At 36.1% G+C, this 21141-nt stretch overlaps 1 protein-coding gene across 1 annotated transcript in view; it reads right to left on the minus strand.

Moving 5' to 3' along the window:
- Nucleotides 1-750: 750 nt before the first annotated feature.
- Caf1-105 (chromatin assembly factor 1, p105 subunit) overlaps nt 751-21141 on the minus strand; it is a 49730-nt gene continuing 29339 nt past the window's right edge. The window contains exons 10-13 of the mRNA XM_090378572.1: nt 19138-19183; nt 14598-14723; nt 11611-11745; nt 751-1285 (exon numbers count right to left, since the gene is read on the minus strand). Coding sequence (XP_090234698.1) covers nt 751-1285; nt 11611-11745; nt 14598-14723; nt 19138-19183 — 842 coding nt within the window. The remainder of the gene's footprint in view (nt 1286-11610; nt 11746-14597; nt 14724-19137; nt 19184-21141) is intronic.

Genomic DNA, 21141 nt, shown 5'->3' on the forward strand with positions numbered 1-21141 from the left:
GTGACTGCTAAGCAGTTTTATGTTTCAGGTACAAATGTAAAACATATAAGGGCCTAAAACATTTACTGAAGCATTTCAAAACATTTTATGTTTTGAAAATCTAATTTTCAGTTCATAATTATATGTAATGTTCCTGTTACTATAAGAGCAACAAATTTTGCTATTACTTTTATTTTATTTATTAAAAAAAAAATACTCCTTACAAATACTTAATTGCTAACTTAGCACCGCTGTTTTGCACCAAAATCTGCATATATTAGAGCCAGCCATGGCTGTGATCTTTATATTGCAAATCACATTGTGGTGTGAACATTTGAAATAAATCACATCACATAAAAACCCATAAAATGTCTTTATGCTGAAGGATAAATGGTATTATTATTTATATCCTTCCATTCAGTCGGAATAATTCATTTTATAGTTTTCCTTTTTTCTAAATGGTTTCTTAAAAAGGAATTATATAAACTGCTTTCAAAGTGATCCCAAGGGAAGAAGCATATGTGACAGATTTATACACATCAGCATTGCTTAAAGAGATGGGGAGGGACAGAGGAGAGGAGAGAGACAGAAGGGACTATGTACAAAACCCTCCCACAGTTTATATACATCTTTTGGCAAAAGTATAATATCGGCCACAAAATGTTTACTGTATCCATATTTTAGAATTTATGCATGATTTTAAACTAGTGTTTGTTCATCAATGTTCTCTCAAAATCTGGAGGTGTGGGGCAACATAATTGATCTACATGTTCATGATTTCTTTCCTGACAGTGTGACAAACTGTACTCTTCGTCCTTGTTTTTTCTCAGGCACACGGAAGAAATGAGGTAACGCTTTCTGAGTTGGTGTAGTTCCACTAGTTGAGGGGGTTGCATTATTTTCAAATTTCTGAAAATTTGAATCATCGTGGGAAGCTTCTAAAACAAGTTCCCAGTCCATGTTTTTCTCTTGATTTTTATTTTTTCCACCTACAATATCCATTTTGGCATGCTCACTACTAGGCAATATTTGTTTCTGGACATCGCTTGTCTCATTACCAGAGGATATCTGTTTCTGGTCAATGTTTTGTGGATGAGGATCAACATCCATTGGTTCAACATCTGCTTTTTTAGCATCCTGAGATGTAGCTGCAGTTTCTGACAATCCTTTAATATCCTTCACTCGAGTTTCATTTTTTTCACTTAATTTATTAACTTTTGGTGATTTTAGTATTTTCTGTGTTTCTACTTTTGGCGATTTTTGCACTTCAACAGGATGTTTCATATTACGGGAACCAGGACTATTCCTGAAATTAAGTAAAAAAAAAAAAAAAAAATCAATATGGAAACCAATATAAATTAAGGAAAATGTTTTAAGAATAATAAACTAATGCTTTAAAATAAATTTTTATTAAATATCTCAAGTAAGTTTTAAATTTTGAAATTTCAAGAATAAGAATGTGCACATGTAAATATCATGTTTCAATATGTTAATTGAAATGTTAACATGTTAACATTTCAATTAACTGAAATTTTAATTCCACACTAAATCCTAAATAACTTTAATATTTGAATTTTTCTTAAAAAGAAAAGGAAAAAATGGATCTTTGTAGCATATATAGCATTAATATCACGTTAGTCTTGGCATTCAAATACCGTGTAAATTATTAAATTATGAAAGCAGATGTTACAATGCCTTTAGAAATTCTTTACATTAATGAATCAACTTGGATGGTGTACACAGAAGATACAACTGTCATGACGTTTCAGTAAGATGAAGAGACGGCAAAGTATGTTTGCTAACACAAGGGAATTTATATATTTTCAAATCATCAAATAAATTTCAAGTGATCATAGAGTTCTACGGTGGACAATGAAGAGAGAGGAGTAGCAGTAGTTAAAGGCAAAGGATTGGGTTATAATTTCAGGAAAGGAAATTATGAGGTGCTACATGGCCTCTATTAACTGGGTAGATATCTCACAGAGAGCAAATACAATTGAATGATGGTATACCTTTAAAACATTAACCACAGAAGCCTTGAATGCGTATATACCATTAAAGAAATACTCCACGAGGAGGATTCCTAGTTGGATGAATAATGAAGTTGCCAGATTACTTGAGCAGAAAAAGACAGCATGGACAGAGCAATAAAAAGTACTGAAGCCTATAACAGCTAAAAACTGATCTGTAATAGTGCCAAGGAAAAGGTTAGGCTGGCAAAGGCAGATTATGAGATATTGCTGGCAAAGAGTGGTGATAAGGAATTATTCACATATATAAATGCAAGGAAGAAAAGGACAAATCAGATAGGACCTTTATGTAATGGACGTGGGATAGTATTTAGATATCCAAGCTGATATTGCAAATTAACTCAACAGTTATTTTGCATCGATATTTACAGAAGAAAACCCTTTATGTCAATGAGAAATTATAGGAGTGAAGTTGAACAATATGTTATTAATAATTAATGATATTGAAATTTCACATGATTATTTGATGAAAAAAACCTTTCGAACCAACAGGCGAGTAAGGCTCCTGGGGTTGATGAGGGCATCGAACCATTAAGGTGCATTGAAGGTGCAAGTGAGTGCATCATAGGACTCAAGAGATTCCGTTGGATGGGTAAAGTGCCAATGCATAAAGGCAGTTCTAAGAGTGTAGTGAGAAATTACAGACCAGTCAGTCTAACTTCAGTAGTAGGTAAAATCATGGAGGCAATAATCAAGGGTGGAATACAGGATCATTTGGATAGAAATAGAATTCTGAAGGATACACAGTATGGTTTGTAGAGGGAAAGTCATGTTTAACAAATCTGGATAGCTATTTTGACAGGGGCACTCGTGAGCTGGATTTAGGGAATAATTTCAGCATTTTTTATTTGGATTTCAGCAAAGCACTTGACTCAGTCCCACATGAGCAGTTACTTTATAAGCTGGAACAGGTTGGAATCACAGGGAAAATCCTTAGATGGATAACAGGATGGCTTCAGGGCAGTAGGCAGAGGGTTGTGATAAATGGTTATTCCTCAGATTGGGTTAATGTAAGAAGTGGGATTCCCCAAGGATCAGTATTGGGAACACACTGTTGTTTTTGATTTTCTTAAATGCCATCGATGGAGGGATAGAGGGTGTGGTGTCTAAATTTGCAGATGATGTAAAGATTGGCCGATTTGCAGATGATGTAAAGTAGTTAATGATCACTGCCGAGCAGAGCTTCTTTCAGAGTGACTTAGATAGACTTTAGGGATGTTCAGAAAAGTGGCAGCGATGCTTTAATCCAGCAAAGTGCAAGGTCTTACACCTGGGGAACAGTAACCCCAAAATAACTTATGCACTTCAGCGAAATTCAAGGTCTTACCGACTGGTCAGTCAGCCATGAAGTTCTCTGAGCATTGTAGACAAGTTGCAAGAAAGGACCATAGTGTCGTGTCGATGATTTATCAAACATTTGCTAGTAGAGATAAGGACATCATAATCCCATTATGTAAGGCTAGTGACCACTGCAGACCATACTTGGAATACCGAGTTAAAGTGTGAAGACTGCACCTAAAAAAGATATCGAGCTTCTTGAAAGGGTCCAAAGATGGGTAACTCGCTTGGTGAGATCGGCAAAAGGGTGTCCATATGAGGAAAGACTTCAAATATGTGGGTTGTACAGCTTGGAAACTAGGCACCTTAGAGGACACTTGATTGTGGTGTTTAAGGCTCTGAGAGGCAAAAGTAAAATTAATGAGGATGAAATTTTCGTGGTTATAAATGATTCTAGTACTAGGGACCATAAAATCAAGTTACAGGGGGAGATGTTCAGACTGAATTGCAGGAAGTTTTATTTTAGCTGAGTTATAAATTACTGGAATATGGGTGGTTGAGACTGACAGTTTGGGGAAATTCAAAGGTCAGCTGGACAGTTACCTATGGGAGGAAGGAAATGCACAGGTTGTCTATTTCCTTTTCTTTTATTATTTATTTATTTTATTTTATTTTATTATTATTTTACTTTTTTTTTTGGCTGGTGCAGCATAAGGCTTAGGCTTCTTGCACCATATGGCCATTACTAATATTGTCAGAAATCTAGATATTAATGAAGTTAAGAATAAGTGAAACACTTTTTTATTTTTTTTTTAAGACAGAACTGAGCCTTATTAGCATCACCAATCATCTCTCAAGAAAGTTTTGAGAGAGGATTTTTTTACAGATATCAAGCCTTTTTGTTAGTAATAAATATAGCATAACCAACTAGTGTTATTTTAGAAAAGTCAGTAAGAAAAAATTAATATTGAAACTGATTATTTACACTAATAAATGAACTCATTCTGAATAATAATTGTCTTGAATTTGTAAAACTGCTAGTTTCTGTTAGGGCATACTTAAAAATCATTTTGTTCTCAGGTTGAAACAACAATTATTAGCCTTTTAGAAAATACATGGGTCAGAAATCTGCCTGTTTTTTTTCCACTTTTAATTCAAATATTCTTTTCCTCTGAGCCAGCCAAGACTCTGTCTACCTTTGCAGAAAGTTTCAAAACATTTAAATATTTTTATCTGCAGTGAACAATGTGACAAGTACAATTTAAATTTGTGTTTTATCTTTCAGAAACTTTACAATTTTGCTTTATTGGCAATCTGTTGTGAAAGAAATGGAAGTAAAATATCCAGTGAATACAGCATGCATACTGCTTTATTACTGTAAACAACACATCTAAAATTGGTGACTACTTTGATTAATAGTGAATAAATCAAAACAATACTCTCAACTATACATAGGATGTTTATCATAGCAGTAGGAGACTAGTGCTGATTACAGCAACTAATATCTACACACAGGTACCCCTCTAAATATGTTCAGAGACAGAGCATTGGCACAGATCAGACCTTTCTTGAAGATGGCAAGGTCTGGTCTGGGCCAACACTCTGTTCTAAAATATGTGGACTGTATCACTGCTGATGAGACAGTCTTTGCAGACTGTGTTTAGTAATGCTCTTATATAAAACTTCTTTGCAGTGCTGCAAGTACAATGCTTTTCAAATGTTAGGATACCTATGTTAAGGAAGCCCCAACATGGGTATCCTAATCACCTTAAAGCCACCATTTCAAGTTTGTCAGCCTTTGGAATGGATATACAAAAGAACTTTCTGATTTGAGAAATCCTTTTTTTTGTATTTCCATATTTTCAGAATGAGTAGGACTTTAGCTACAATGTAGACATCACTCATTGGCTAAAACTTTCTACTGTTAATCACCGATGAAGTGACAGAGTCACTCTGAAATTTGATCTACCTTTAATGTTCCAGTCAAGTCATGGCCTTTTCAGTCTATCTGGTTGACAGTCAGTGTAGCAAATGCATCATAAGCACAATGAGAAAACAACAGTTTCAACCTTCAGGAGTCAACGTAAGGACCGGGAAGCATAACCAAACACATAGACTGCAAAGAAGCCTTTACCATACAGTCTGCTTCAAACTGGAACATTAACAGGAACTGAGGAGGAGGGGCACACACATCATCCCTGGACTCTTCCCATTCTTTCAACAAAAGCTACTCTCCAAAACCAAAGGTCAGCACTCTGTTGTCCAGCAGGCTGTCATAAGGTCCTCTTCCAATGAACACCCAGGTATCAAAAACAAGAGCATTGCATCTCAGGTCACCCTTGAAGTTACAGGGTAATTGGCCTAACTAGCTGTCAAACTGCCCTAGCCAATCAACAAACTCTGGCCTCACTGATCCATTGACCCAACCTCTAAAGCACTCAATTTTCACATGTTCACAATTTATTAATACATATTCTTGTAATAATCAGAATAATAATTTGGAAGTAAATATGATTTTTATTTTTTATTTTATCAGATAACTGATGATAGTGTTCTTTTAGATATACATCCAGGCCTTGCATAACGAGAGTTCGATTAATGTGTGTTTCAGTTACTGCTATTTGAAAAAATTATACCACTTTTCACTTTACACGATGCAAATTTCTAGTTAACGAGATCTTTTTTTTTTTTTTTTTTTTTTTTTTTATGTAGTAGTTGAAAAAGATTTGAATTGCACGTTAAGCTTACCACGTGTCGGACGGGCAATAAACAAACGTTTGCCTGCTGCCCGCCTTGGCGTGTTCCATCAACCATCGGAAGAAGACGTGTTACTTGTTTGTCTCCCGCTAATAAAGTCAATGCAGACTTGTATTTAAAAATTTAAATTTTTAAATGAGCCAGATGAAAATGTTACCGCGAAGGAGATAACAGTAAAAGAACTAGATGAAATCTTTCGTATCGCAGAGAACCTCAAACAAAAGGTTTGAGGTTCTCTTCGATATTTATTTCGCCAGGGCCCAGAGAAGATTTTTGTCGGCTATCGGAAATTGATTGATGAAAATAGAAAGTCAACTGTTCAAATATTTCCGCAACAGTCATTTCTTCATTGTGTATTTTATGTCAGAGGTTCCCAAACTTTCTCGGTTCACGGCGTTCTTAGTGTCACAGTAATATTTTCACGGCACACCTAGACCAAAAGAAATACCTAACAGTTCCGTTTAGGTCCAAACAACTTAATAAGAAATGTGAAACTGTGAACTACCTCGAGCTAATAGTTCACGCAGTGTCCGACAGCTGTCGAGTATCGCTGTGTTTCCCTTGAAAATTTAAAATATGCCACGGCGCAGTTTGAGAACCCCTATTTTATGCAATAAACATTTAATTCCATAATTAGTTTCATTATATTTTACATTGTATACAGGTAAAAAGTTATTTAAAAGGTATTTTTAAAATTCTTTATAGACATTCCAGAAGGTCAAGGACCAGTTATAATTTTTCCTATTGATTATTATATTCGCTTAACGCGTTTCCGTTTTACGCGATGAGCTCGCGGGACGAATTAATCGAGGCCAGCCTGTACTGTATTTATGCAAAAATACTAAACAGAAAATAGTGCATGTACTTAAAAAAAATAAACACTTGAAATTGTCAATTTCATGTGGCAATCCTATGAGAAATATGGAATTGCTAAACAGTGCTTCATTTTGCAATCTCATGTGAAATGAAGCACTGTTTACAGGGAAACCAATTTAGAGTACAGCACATAAATAGGCAACAAGGAACTGCTCAGCTAGATAAACAAAGCCTCATGCACACATGTAATATTAATAAGAATGACTATTTTCACATAGGCACATAGAGCCTCATGCACAAATGTAACACTAACAAGAGCAATGTCACATGATAGTTTTGTAGATTATGGTTTTCATGAACTTCTTTGTATCAGAATACAATAATTTCATTACACTTGCTGCTTTCTTTACAGTTTACTGTGCAGTACTGTTAAAAGGTGTTGCAGTTAAGTCTAGAGTCGACGGGTGATACTGTAATATCTACTACAGAGAATTATTTATATTTAGTTAACCAAACAAATATGAAGCCTAATTTCTCTTCTTGATCTCCATTTCCATGCCACAAAGTAAAATTGGGTGGTGTATGAAAAAGAAGTGGAGTATAAAAAAGATCTAAGTGGACTGTACTGTCTGACATGAAATTCTCTCTGCAGTGCAAACAAATAGCTGCTAGAACAGCTTATGGGGTGTTCTGTGAATGATATGCAAAAGCTTTGTCAGCAGAAACAATGAGGTGATTATCTTATTGTATGAGACAATGGCTAGGCTTCACTTGGAATACTGCACACAGATTTGAAAACCTCAATTTAGGTCACCCTGCAGATTAGCTGGGAGCACAAAAGGATATTCTTACCAAGAAAGACTGAGGTTGTATAAATTTCAGTTCCTGGAAAGTAAGCATCTTCGGGGCAACCTAACTGAAGTGTATAAGGTTTTAAAAAGGGTAGTGGTAGTAGTAATAGGCATGTGATGCAAGAAAGCAAGCATATGAGCTTATTCTGCATCAGCCAAAAAAAAAATAAAAACTCAATCTCATACATCCATTCCCTCTAAAAGTTTGTCCAGTTCCTCCTCGAATTTATTTAAGCTATCAACTTCCACAACAGCAGATGTCAGTTTGTTCCAGCAATTAACCACCCGCTGGCTAAAGGCAAATTTCTGCACATCTATTCTACAATTGTCTTTCCTCAATTTGAATTTATGCCCCCTCAGGTTTGTAATTTGAGCAAGCAGAAGAATCCCATCAGAATTCAGTGTGCTCAACCCATTCAAGACCTTATATACCTCAATCAGATCACCTCGCAGGTGCCTAAGTCTCCAGCTGCTGCAATTTTCAGAACTTAAGCCTTTCTAGGTAAGAGCACTCCTTCGTTCCCCTCACCAATCTTGTTGCCCTTCTCTGTACATGCTCAAGCAACTCAACATCCTTCCTAAAATGAGGCCTCCAGACCTGTACGCAGTACTCAAGGCGTGGCCTGACTGTTGCCTTATACAGAGGGATAATCACCTCCTTTTCCCTGCTAGCAAAATTCCTATATATCATTGACAAAACCCCATGACCTGCTCTGGCTGCCTGTCTGCATTGCTCAGAAAACTTCATATTTGACTGCACAATTACTCCCAGATCTTTTTCATTTTTTACCACCCTAAGTGTAGTACCACATTTCTCTGGGATTACCTTTACCCATATGCAGTACTTTGCATTTGTCAAGGTTAAACTTCAATTGCCACTTCTCAGCCCATCTCCCCAAATCTTCTAGATAGTGTTGCAGTAGCACACTGCCTGCCATTACTGTCATTAACAACACTGCCAACCTTTGTATCATCTGCAAACTTCGACATTAAGCCTGATATATCTTCATCAATATCATTGAAAAATATACAAAACAACAGTGGGGCCCAACACTGAACCTTGGGGGACTCCACTAATAACATTAGTCCACGAAGAGTAGCATCCATCGATTACCACTCTCTGTCTTCTCCCACTCAACCCTCCTTTTATCAATTGTAGCAACTTACCCTTAATACCATACTGCTCCAATTGGTACAGTAGTCTTTCATGTGGAACAGTGTCAAACGCTTTCCTGAAATCCAAGTACAGTAGACTCTCGATTTTCTGGGATAGATGATAAAAAGATATTCCCGGATAATCGATTTCCCAGCTAATCCAAAAATACAGTAAGTCCCCGACATATGTTCCAGGACTTCTTACGTAAGTCGAGTTTCACGTAACTCGGGAATGAAAACATAAAAGGAAGAAAAAACGCATGTTACTGAACTGTAAAAACTGATATGTATTTCGTAGCCTTGGTTATTATTATAGTTGACCTTCATTGGTGCCGACTGCTCCTTGTATTGTCTTTGTCCTTTATTGTGTTCACCGTTGCCACTGACAAATCTAATTCCGCACGATACATGTTATTAATGTTTGGCCATTTTCATACATCCTTATTATTTTAATTTTCTGATCCAACTCGATCGCTTTCCTTTTCTTGATAGATTTACTAGTACCACTGTCACTTATTCTCTTAGTCAGCACTGTGATAACGGTCAAAATGAAAATTTTCTGTAAAGAACTTCACAGGGTTAAGGCGAAAACTCACTATCATCACTCCACGCGAGTTCACATTTTACTAAAGCACATTTCTGGAGGTCACTGCCATAAAACAATAAAAACAATTTGCACTTTCTGGTTTTTTTGGACTTTTCTGTTAGTGCAATTAATTATAAACGGGTAGTAAACGCGATCTTATTGCGTTTGCGATAATACCGATAGTTGGAATTCTGTGGATTTTTTACGTTATTATAGTGAAATGTGTGTCCCCTTCACTGAAATCTCCAGTCATAAAAAAATATATAAATAACGTAATGTAAGTCTTAAGCTGCGTAAGTCGGGGATTTACTGTATTGAAATATGATCAGCAACCTAAGCAAAAAGTATGGCAATAGATAAAAAACGAAAAAAACTTACCATGCACTACCTGCATGTCCAATACGATGCGTCTCTTTATTTTTTACAATGTCATGTATGGTTTGGTCACCAGCATTATAATGGTTCCTTAGAGATTTAACAGATGCACCATTTTCAAACTTTTGAATAATTTCAAGTTTTTGTTTAATTGAAAGCACAACTCTTGCGTTTGTCCATCATTTTCGCGATTTCTAAACAAAAAAAATCCGACATCCCTGATATACGTAATGAAACAAAATTTGTCCTTTTGTGGTGCGACGGAACACAACAATCGACGTGATGCATTTTTTTTTTTTTTTTTTTTTGAGCAGCAGGTGTGAAGATAGTGGGGATTGCAAGATAATAGGTACACTAATCTCCCAATGTCGACTTATAATGCCACTTCTTGTTGTTTATTTACGTACGACTTGCAAAACATCTGTTTATACCTATTCTATTTATTACTTGAATTTTATGATTTCTGGTTGGTTTTTTTTTTTTTTTTTTTTTTTTTTTTGTAAATTTGGAATCGTGAAGTGTCCTGGTTAATCGAGTCTGCTGTGTATGATATCAAAATTATTTTTTGCATCCAGTTCCTCTGTAACCACATCATAGTATCCAATGGAATTTGTCAGACAAGACTTTCCCTTAACAAACCCATGCTGTCTGAATTATTACTGCAGTCTTGTCTAGATGATCCTGCAATGCATCTTTAACCAGTGACTCCATTATTTTCCCCAGAACAGAAGTTAAACTAACTGGTCTGTAATTACTCGTGTCACCTATAGATTCCCCCTTTGTAATGGGGAAACAGAAATTTGCATTCAGTCAAAGAGTAATCAATTGTTGGAATAAACTTCCACCTAGTATTAACATTAGTAGAGGCATATGATGTAAGAAAGCAAGCTCATGTCACACATCCATTCCCTCCAAACATTTGTCCAGTTCCTTCTTGAATTTATTTAAGCTATCAACTTCCACAACGACAGATGGAAGTTTGTTCCAGCAATCAACTACCCGCTGGCTAAAGGCAAATTTCCGCACATCTGTTCTATAACTGTCTTTCCTCAATTTGAATTTATGCTCCATCAGGTTCGTAATCTGAGCAAGAGGAAGAATCCCATCAGAATTGAGCCTGCTCAACCCATTCAAGGCCTTATACATCAGGTCACCTCACAGATGCCTAAGTCTCCATACCCAGCAATTTGCAGAACTTAAGCCATTCTTGGTAAGCCCACGCCGTCATTCTCCTCACCAATCTTGTTGCCCTTCTCTGTATACGCTCATACGCTTCTCCTTACTATTAGAGAAATAAAGCCCTCTCTTCCAAAAGGTGCCATTCGAGTAACATAATTATGATATAAGTACCAAACACAAATCAGAGTGTGTGTTATGTTTCTAGCAGCTTGTTGCTCAAAGATTTGCCTTGTTAAGTGAAATATACAGAATATCTCAGACAGAAATGCGAGCTTACATTTCTACTTGAAACTGGACAACTATATTTTTAACTGAAAAAGCCTTTAAAAATTCTGTCTAATCAATAGTGCATTTGAACCCAAAGCACTTCATATGAATGGTGAATATTTCTTGACAAAATACTTAGTTAGCAGGCAGAATTCTGTAAAAATATCTTTGTTGGATCTTTTCACCAAATGAGAAGCAAACTCACACATACATCATTCAAGTTATTTGATTTATAAAATTAATAATGGTCTCTAAAGCTAACTATAATCTAACCATATAAAGAAGAGGGGAAAAAAAAGGTTATTTTATTATTAATTAATTGGAAAAAATTCTTTACTTTTGTTCCACAGACGTGGTCTCCTGTACAGTTTCAGGAGGTTGATAGAACTTTCCTATTTCTCCTTCACTAAATATAATGAAAGAGCAGTAACCATCTGTTGAAGATACCATTAAGATCCTTCCATCTCTAGACCTACAGAAATGATACAGGTTTCAAATTAACAAGTTAAAGTAGCTAATATACATATAACAATGAAAGCTCATTAATAACAAGACTCAAGGAAAACAAAATTGCAGTCACCATAGGTGATTCTCATTATATCCTAATTACACATAAAAAAGTGTGTGTATAATTCTTTTGTACATACACTTTTTATCTTCATTCATCATAATAACCTCTGTTTCATTCAAACAATGATAACTAGTTGAGAATGGAGAATGTAAAATTTTGTTGCCATACCATCTAAAGTTTCATTTGTACCTCTGTGCATAATGTTTTTTGCTCTATCTAATGCTGTGGTGAACCCAAGAAGTTAGAGACAATAAAAATATTATTATTAATATTAATTATAATTAGTTGTAGTGGTATATTGCATACAAATGTTACCAATACACTGTTGTTTCTTTTTCCTTTCTAACAAGCTTTATCTTGAAATGTACCTTACATGTTTTCCCATGAAAAGTAATTTTATTAAGTATTGTACTTTTTTCTAAGGCAGTTAAAGACAATAAAAAATATAAAACATTTTTGATAAATAAATCTAATAAATCTTTATTGGAATATAGAAAAAGTGCAAGAGGGCAAAGATATGTGTGCAAGAAGCTAAAGAAAAATCTCAAGAAGATTTTGAGAACAATAGAAAAAAAGTATCAGGAAGTAGAAAATTGTTTTGGCATTTAGTTAAAATTTGCAGAACAGGGAGAAAACCATAACTAAGGTAATTAAAAATGGTAAGGATGAAATTAAAACAGAAGTATAGAAAATACTTTTAATTTGATAAACAAAGATGTTAAAGATGTCACTGAAGATGAAATGGTTAAAATGGGCAAAAAATTTTGGATACCTCTATTACTGAGGTAGAAAAGGTCAAGAAAATAAATACAGAAATGCAGCAGCCTCGAACAAGTAACGCTTCACCAATGGAGAAGACTAACGTTACTTATTCTTGGCGGATCTCTATTGGTGAAGCGTTACTTATTCGAGGTACTGCATTATAACGGCAACTCGTGAAGGTTTTCACAATATGAGATATAATTAAAATGATGCCAATTTATCTACTTTGGTAGTTCACTATGTACAAATATGATCCAATGGCACTAACTTGTCCACTAGTGAAACTTCAACGTAGTTTGAGGCTTTAGCCCAAAAAATTACCTGTCTATACTATTGCACACCATCAGGCATCTCTCATATTGTGGAGTTATACTTCATAACTGGGTTGTCGCTATGGCAAAACCAGGATACCTAACTGCCCACTGAAGAAAGACCAATAAGCCTTGAAATGGTGCTGCCTGGGTGGTGGTATCCGCCAAGAATAAGTAGTGTTAGTTATCTCCATTAGTGAAGCGTTACTTGTTTAAGGTAAAGCAATATCATGGCAACTCGTGAAGTTTTTCACAATATGAGATATAATTAAAACGATGCCAATTTATCTACTTCAGTATTTCACTACGTACAAATATGATGCAATGGCATTAAACCATCTGCTATACCAATATATAAAAAAAGGAAATAAAACTGAAACTGAAAATAATGAAGCAATTTCACTTCTTAGTGTATCAGGTAAAAATCTATCAAAGTATCTTAGAGAAGAGAGTACCGAGTATTGTTGAATGTAACCTTAGGGAAGAACAGTCATTTTTTAAGACAAACGGGGGAAATTTGTTGACCAAACAGTAGTGGTAACATAATAAGAACCTATAAATTACTTAGATATCTGCTCTTACAAATTTTACAAAAATATGGCTTAATGATAAGATTTTAAGGGATATATAACTTATAGAAAAAGGGACAAATCTGAAATATGGAATGAAGGAAGCACTGGAAAATGGTTTTAAGGTTAAACTTTGGAGTGAGGTAGAGATGCACTTGATTGCCACTTTTTAAGCAAGTTAGCTTCAATTCATTTATTTCGGGTATTAAAGAATGATCTTTAATGAAGACAGATTAGACATAGAAATAAACAACAGAATAAGTAAAGCAGGAGCAGAATAGGGAGGCAGTTAAACAAATTCATTTGGAGCAAAAGAGAGATCAGCTATTTATACAAGTTTGTTTTTTAAGTTTCATTTTTGATCAATCCCTTAATTTTTATTCAACTCTTAGCTCCACAGGTTAAAACAGACTCTTCAGAAATGAAAGTTTTAAGAAAAATAAATAGATCTAAGAAAAAATTCTTGGAATAATAAATATCCAATCAAAGGTAAATGAAGTATGGGCATCTAGAAAGAATGGAAGAAGAGAGAGATTAATTAAACAGGTATCTGACAGGAACAAAATGGTAATAACTCCAAAAGCAGAATACAAGTAAGGTAGGTCAACAATGTAAACCAAGCATCTGAAAAAAGTTGGCTTACTCTGTTGGGTAGGGCTAAAAATCTAATTAAAAGTAATATAACATGGAAGAAAATAGTGAGTGGAAAGCTGATAGTCCAGTAGGATTAATTTGTACTATCCTAGTGATCTATATTTACAATTGGGTATAATATTATTATTAGCCATATGGTGCAAGGAAGCCTGAGGCTTATGCTGCACCAGCCAAAAAAAAAATTTCTAAATTACCCTGTGTGTATGTGCTCAGGACCCTGGGTGTGCCAAACCCATACTCACCTGATGTGAGCCCCTGGGCATATAACAGATTAAGATGACAGTAACATTCCCACATGCCTGATGTTTTCTGTTAAATTCAGTTTAATATTCTTTTACAGTAATACAGATCACTATATGAAGAACCTAATGGAAATATTTTTAAATAGCAAAATGATTATTCAGAATGAAAAAATCTACTATAAATGATAAAAAAACAAAACAAAACTGATACTTGCCATGATAGATCACTTAAGTGGGTATAATGAATGTTGCTAACATAGCCAAAAGGTATTGTCTGCTGGGTATCATACAGAAGTACAGAATCCTGGGTAGCAACTGCAAACACTATCCTGTATGGCAAACTGAAAATTTATAAAAAAAAATAAATAAAATTTATCATTAATAATAATAATAATTATTATTATTATATTAATAAATAAATAAATCCGAGAAGTTATAATACCACCATATATCCTTTAGGCCATAGTTTAAATGGATTATGCATTTAAATTATGGCATAAACTGTGATCTAAGTTTCACTGAATATTGAAAAATTATGTGGTAACAATCTTTATAATGTTCATTTTAGCAAAAGATATATTGGCCTGTTTGCACTAGTGTCCATAAGGCTCAGTTCATAAGACATCTCTTTCAAAGACGTGAAAACACCTGTAGCAACTATGAAAATCCTATGCTTTTGCCCTAGACTGGATTATTCAGAGCTGAATTCCTCGCGGCATTCAAACGCAAATTTTTCAAATGGGTAGTGGGTGAAGGCGCAGCCCTAGGAATGCACAAGTGAGACACTTGCCAGTAGCACCTAAAATAGGTGGTACTGCATATACACCGATGAGCCAAAACATTACGACCAGCAAGTTGTTATGCAAATTGAAGCAACTGCAGGTGAACAAGCACTTCCTAATTCATTTCACAAATATACGTGGTCTCAATTCTAATCTCAACGATGTCCATTTCCACTTGCAGTCTGCCAAACCCCATGTACTTTTTCTGACAGAATCTCAGTTATTGGTTGATTCAACTACTGCTCATCTCAGATGCCCAAATTATTCGCTGTATGATTCCTTTCGCCTCAAAGGTGGTACTTGTGCATATGTCTGTTCTGATATTCCCTGTCAGAGACTTGGCAATTTGGAATCTCCTCTCTTTGATCTTCTCTGGCTTAAAATCTCTCTACCTCATTGTGTCAAATTCATCTGTTGTCTTGACAGTTCTCCCAACTCCACTAATCACCTGGAGCTCTTTGACTTCCTCTCTTTGCAACTTGACTTTCTCCAGTCCAACTTTCCTAACAGTGAAGTAATTTTCCTTGGTGATTTTAATGTTCACAACTCCAGCTGGCTTCCGTTTTCTAGTCACACTGACCCGGCTGGTCGTGATGCTGAGACTTTTGCAATTACTAATGACTTTGCACAGACTGTTCATTTACTTACAAGAATACCGGACAATCCTAATCATACAGCCAATATGCTTGATCTTTTTCTCACAAACAACCCTTCTAAGTACGCGGTCGAAGTGAGAGGTCCTTTAGGCACTTCAGATCACAACTTGGTGGCTGTCTCTTCTCCAATGGAACCTTTATCTCATGGCCATTCTGAACCTCATGTTGTTTGGCATTACAAGAATTCAAAATGGGATGACCTGCGAGACTTCTTTTCTTTGGTCGGATTACTGTTTCAAAACTTCTGATGTCAACGTTTGTTCAGATCGTGTCAGTGAAATTATTCTTGCAGGAATGGAATCCTTTATCCCACACTCCACTTTAAAATCTCGTCCTTTATCTAAACCTTGGTTTTCCAATAAATGTGCTAAGGCTGTACAAGAGAAGAATGTTGCATATCGTAATTGGCTTGTTTCTAATTCTCCAGTTTCATTTTCCGCCTACACCAAAGCTCGCAACAATTGCAAAGCAGTTATTAATCAATCAAAACTAGAGTTTGAACAGGCTAAGAGTAGAAAATTTGCTTCTTGCCCTAATGGTAGCCGAGAATCTGGTCTCTTGCCAAAACTATTGGTCGCAACTTTTGCCCATCTCTGCTCCCACCTCTGTCCAAACCAGATGGTTCTGTTGTCACTTCAGCCAAGGATAAAGCTGACCTGCTAGCATCCCATTTTTCTTCCAACTCATGTATTAATGATCTTGGTAAAACAATTCCCACCATTCCCAACACGCTCCATTCAATGCCCCCTGTGGTCTTCCGTCAAAAGGATTTCAGAAGGATTTTGACGAATCTTGATGCTAAGAAAGCTGCAGGTCCCGATGGTATTTCTCCACTTGTTCTCAAAACCTGTGCTCCTGAACTTACTCCTATTCTTTGCTGCCTTTTTTTCACTTTCTTATTCCAAAGGTGTTTTTCCTCCTGCTTGGAAATTTGCTCATATCCAGCCAGTTCCTAAAAAGGGTGACAAATCCCTCCCATCCAATTATCATCCCATTGCAATTACTTCTACTCTTTCTAAAGTAATGGATAAATTAATTAACCACGAACTCTTAAACTACCTAGAAACCTTCCGTCTGATCAATGATCACCAGTATGGATTCCGCCAGTGTCGATCCACTAGTGATATTCTGGCTTATGTTACCCATTTATGGACTAATTCAATGGAAAGGTTCGGTGAAACACACGTAGTTGCTCTTGACATCTCAAAGGCTTTCGATCGTGTTTGGCAATAAGGTCTTCTAAACAAGCTTCCATCTTATGGTTTGCCAACTGTTTTTAGTAATTGGTTATCCAGTTTTCTCTCTGATCGCTCACTACGGGTGATGGTAGATGGCTCTCTGTCTTCTAACTTCTCCACTAATGCCAGTGTCCCCCAAGGTTCAGTTCTTTCCCCCACTCTTTCCTCTTGTATATTAATGACCTTCTTCCATTGACTGGAAATCCTATCCATAGTTTTGCCGATGATAGCACATTGCATTCCACTTTCCATTTTGAGAAACCTTGTCCTGCTCAATCAGCTTCAACTTCTCGAAAATCTGCTACCAATTCCTTAAATGCCGATCTTCAGGTAATTCTCCAGTGGGGCAAAGACAACTTAGTTGATTTCAACCTTTCTAAAACTCAGTCTTGTCTTATATCTCGCAAAAAGGATTCTTCTGCTCCTATGCTTATCTTTAGTGACACTCACAGAACCAACTTTTCATCTTCCTTGTTTATTCATTCAACTGCTGTTTTCTAGAACAACCTTCCTTCATACGTATTTCCTGAAAATTACAGTCTACAGAAGTTCAAGTCCAATGTCAACAAATATCTTCTTTCGTCTTCTCAACCTCGAACCCGAGCACGGTACTAAGTACTATAGGTTCTAATACCTCTCGTGTTTGGGGTTTATATAAAAAAATAAAAATAATAAAAAAATAAAAATAACAGCCTGTGTGCGGGTCGCGACACGGTATAAAAAATACCTGATACCAAGCTCTGTTAATCAGTGCTACTCTTGTTCTTCAAATGGGAAAGGCAGCGGACTTAAGTAAGTTTGACAAAGACCAAACTGTAACGGCTGGTGGGGTGCTCATGGTCAGCTGTGATTAGTAGCTAGCGAAAGTTGTCCTAAGAGGGAAAACTCACGAATCACCGATGAGGTGTTGGACAACCATGGCTCACCGATGCTCAAGGTGAGCGAAGGCTCTCCTGGATGGTACGTGGCAATATAAGGGCAACTGTGGTGCAACTCGCCGGTAATTGGAATGCTGGTGACAGGAGTAATGTGTCACAACACACAGTACATCAAACCCTGCTGAAAATGGGGCTGCATAGCCGCAGGCCGCTCTGAATGCCCATGCTAACCATGGTTCACTGGTGACAGTGCCTACAATTGGCACGTGAGAATCGAAATGGACCTTGAGTGATTGGAAGAAGGTCATCTGGCCCGATGAATCATGTTTCCTGTTGCACCATGTGGTCAGCCGGGTACATGTGCGTCGTTTACCTGGGGAAGTGAAGGTGCCTGGATGCACTGTGGAACTAAAACAAGCTGGTGGCGACGGTGTCATGCTTTGGGCTATGTTCTGCTGGGATACCCTGGTCCAGTCATTCATGTGCCAGGCACTCTGACATCTACCTAAACATCATTGCTGACTAGGTACACCCTTTCATGGCAACTGTCTTCCACTCTGGCGGTGCCGTCTTTCAGCAGGATAATGCACCATGCCACACCGCCCGGATTGTTTGAGACTGGTTTGCAGAACATGAGGAAGACTTCCAGGTATTGCCCTGGCCTCCAAATTCCCCAGACATCAATCCCATCGAGCATCTGTGGTTTGTGTTGGAACAGCAACTCCGATCTGTGGCGTCTCAACCATGGACCTTACAGGAGTTAAAGGATCTGCTGGTACTAGATACCAAAAGACACAATTAGAAATCTTGTAGCGTCCCTGCCTCACCGGGTACGAGCTGTTTGGCTGCACGTGAAGGACCAACATCATATTAGGTAGGTGGTCATAATGTTTTGGCTCATCTGTGTAGGTGCATGTTAAGATATGATATGAATTAGATGCTGTGACAAGGTTTTGCCTCAGGTGCCAGAAACGCCAGCACCATTTCAGAGTGAGTGACGTGTGAGGGGAGAAAGTAAAATGAATGAGAATGAAATTTTTGCTATTATAAATGATTCCAAAAGTAAAGCCTATAAATTCAAATTACAAAGGAAGAGGTTTATACTCCCTCTCTTTTAGGACAATTAAAAAATATTTTCAGTTCCTCTTTCATACAAAACTCATGCAAGAATTTAGATTTTCACCATCATACAAATATTTACCTGAACAAAGACTTTGGTGGTTCATCTGCTTGACTCCCTTTTGTGTCTAGAATAGAAAAATTCAAGTTATAAATTAAGAAAATTTAATTACAAATATATACTTTTTATATAATACAAAGATTCAGTGATATAATTCTGGTTTTGCCATTAATTAATGTTCCTGCAAAATAAAATCACCAGTTTTTAAATTTAAGATTTAACTATAAAGTTAAGATTAATTTATATAGTCACTATTTAAAGGAAACTATTTTTAGTACATAAAAAAAGTATTCTTACTGCAAGTTATAAGTTTAAATTCCATAAAAGTTAAGCAAAAATATTTTATTATCAACATAAATCAAAGGTACCTATTTTAACATGTATAATATGTACTCAGTTTACAGTCATTATTTTTAATAATGTACGAATAATGTGAAAGCATCATTTATCAGTTCAGCAGCAATGAGGAATGACAGGATCTCATGGACTTCCAACCAAAGAGACATGATTATCAGTGTGCATTTAGCAGATATTAACAACGGAGAGGATGGATGCACTTGTCAAGTGCATCCATCCTCTGTTAGAGTTCACAGTCAAGTTTTAAGGAAAAATGCTGGAAAACATCCATGAACAGACAACACTGCAGCCAAAATTATAAGGTGACAAGAAAGAGTACTCAATTTCAAATGCATTATCAAATGTAATAATAACTAAACAAATGGAATAATTAACCTCTACATTAAATGTGCGAACATCACAAGGTGTACCATGCAAAGAACTCTATAGAGAATGTACTATGGGAGTAGGATACCTTTACAGAAGCTATTGGTCATGGAAGTACCGATGGAAAACCAGCCTGTTAGGTGCCAGTAGTACAGGCCGATGGAAGAGGAGTAATGGTTTGAGATATGCTTTTGTAGAGAGCATTATGAATTCCAGAGTACGTTTGAACATAACCTCCATGGACAGTAGTATTTTCTAGATAACAATGCAACCATCCATCATGCCAAATGTGTGAAGGAGTGTTTTGAAGAACATGTGGAAGACTTCCAGCACCTGTCTGGCCAGCTCAATCCTTTGATCTCAATCCCAATGAACATTTGTGGGATGTAGCACAATCCTTGCCCTTGTCACATCAGGAACTGAGCACAATTTTGTTACATAAATGGTCCAACATTTCTCATATCACTTTTCAACACCTTGTTGAATCCATGCCACATTGTGTTGAAGATGTGATTCAAGTCAACAGTAGTCCAATATGCTATTTAGCTCATGGCTTATTTAACAAATAAGCCATGAGCTTATTTGCTAAAGTGTGATCATGAAGGCAGGCAATACTTATGGTTTTATTTTCAGAAAGTTACTAATGAATAATGGGGAAATATTCCCTAAAAATAAATAGCAGCATACTTCTTTATGGAGAAGTGCTATTTAGTCTATCAGAGGTGACAAAAACATGACTTTTGCATTCCTTCATCATAAGAAGTGTAGCTGTGAAAAAACCAAATCTTTCATGTGAGCAGAATGAATGTAAAAAAAAAAAAAAATAAATAAATAGATAACAATGATTACAAACGAACATCCTCTGAATTTCAAACTGCTTTATTCTTGTCCCTCCCGGCAAAAAAAAAAAAAAAAAAATAGAAGATATACTGGATGGTGTACAAAATATACCATCCAATATATGCACCTATTTGTGTAACACTTTTTGAACTGTTTGTCATTGATGGTGCTCTGTTGTACTGTTGAAACTAAAAGAAATATTTGACACCACATTTAATGATGACAGTTAAGTTGATCTGTTATATCATGTGGAAATATAAATCCCTTATGCTTAGTATACTAAATTACTTAATGTTCTTACACAAATGGCCTTCTTTGTAGGCAAAAAAAAAAAAAAAAAAAACTTAATTTTCATTTTAATATTAAATTTGGCAAGCGTCTCCTCACTCCTTTATTTTAATTTTAATAATGTCTAATCAACCACATATGTCCTTTTTACAACTTTAAATTAGTTTTGCTATG

This window comes from Mastigoproctus giganteus, chromosome 7 (genome assembly GCF_048544385.1).
Source record: "Mastigoproctus giganteus isolate SK-2022 chromosome 7, ASM4854438v1, whole genome shotgun sequence".
In the NCBI taxonomy this organism is placed as follows: Eukaryota; Metazoa; Arthropoda; class Arachnida; order Uropygi; family Thelyphonidae; genus Mastigoproctus; species Mastigoproctus giganteus.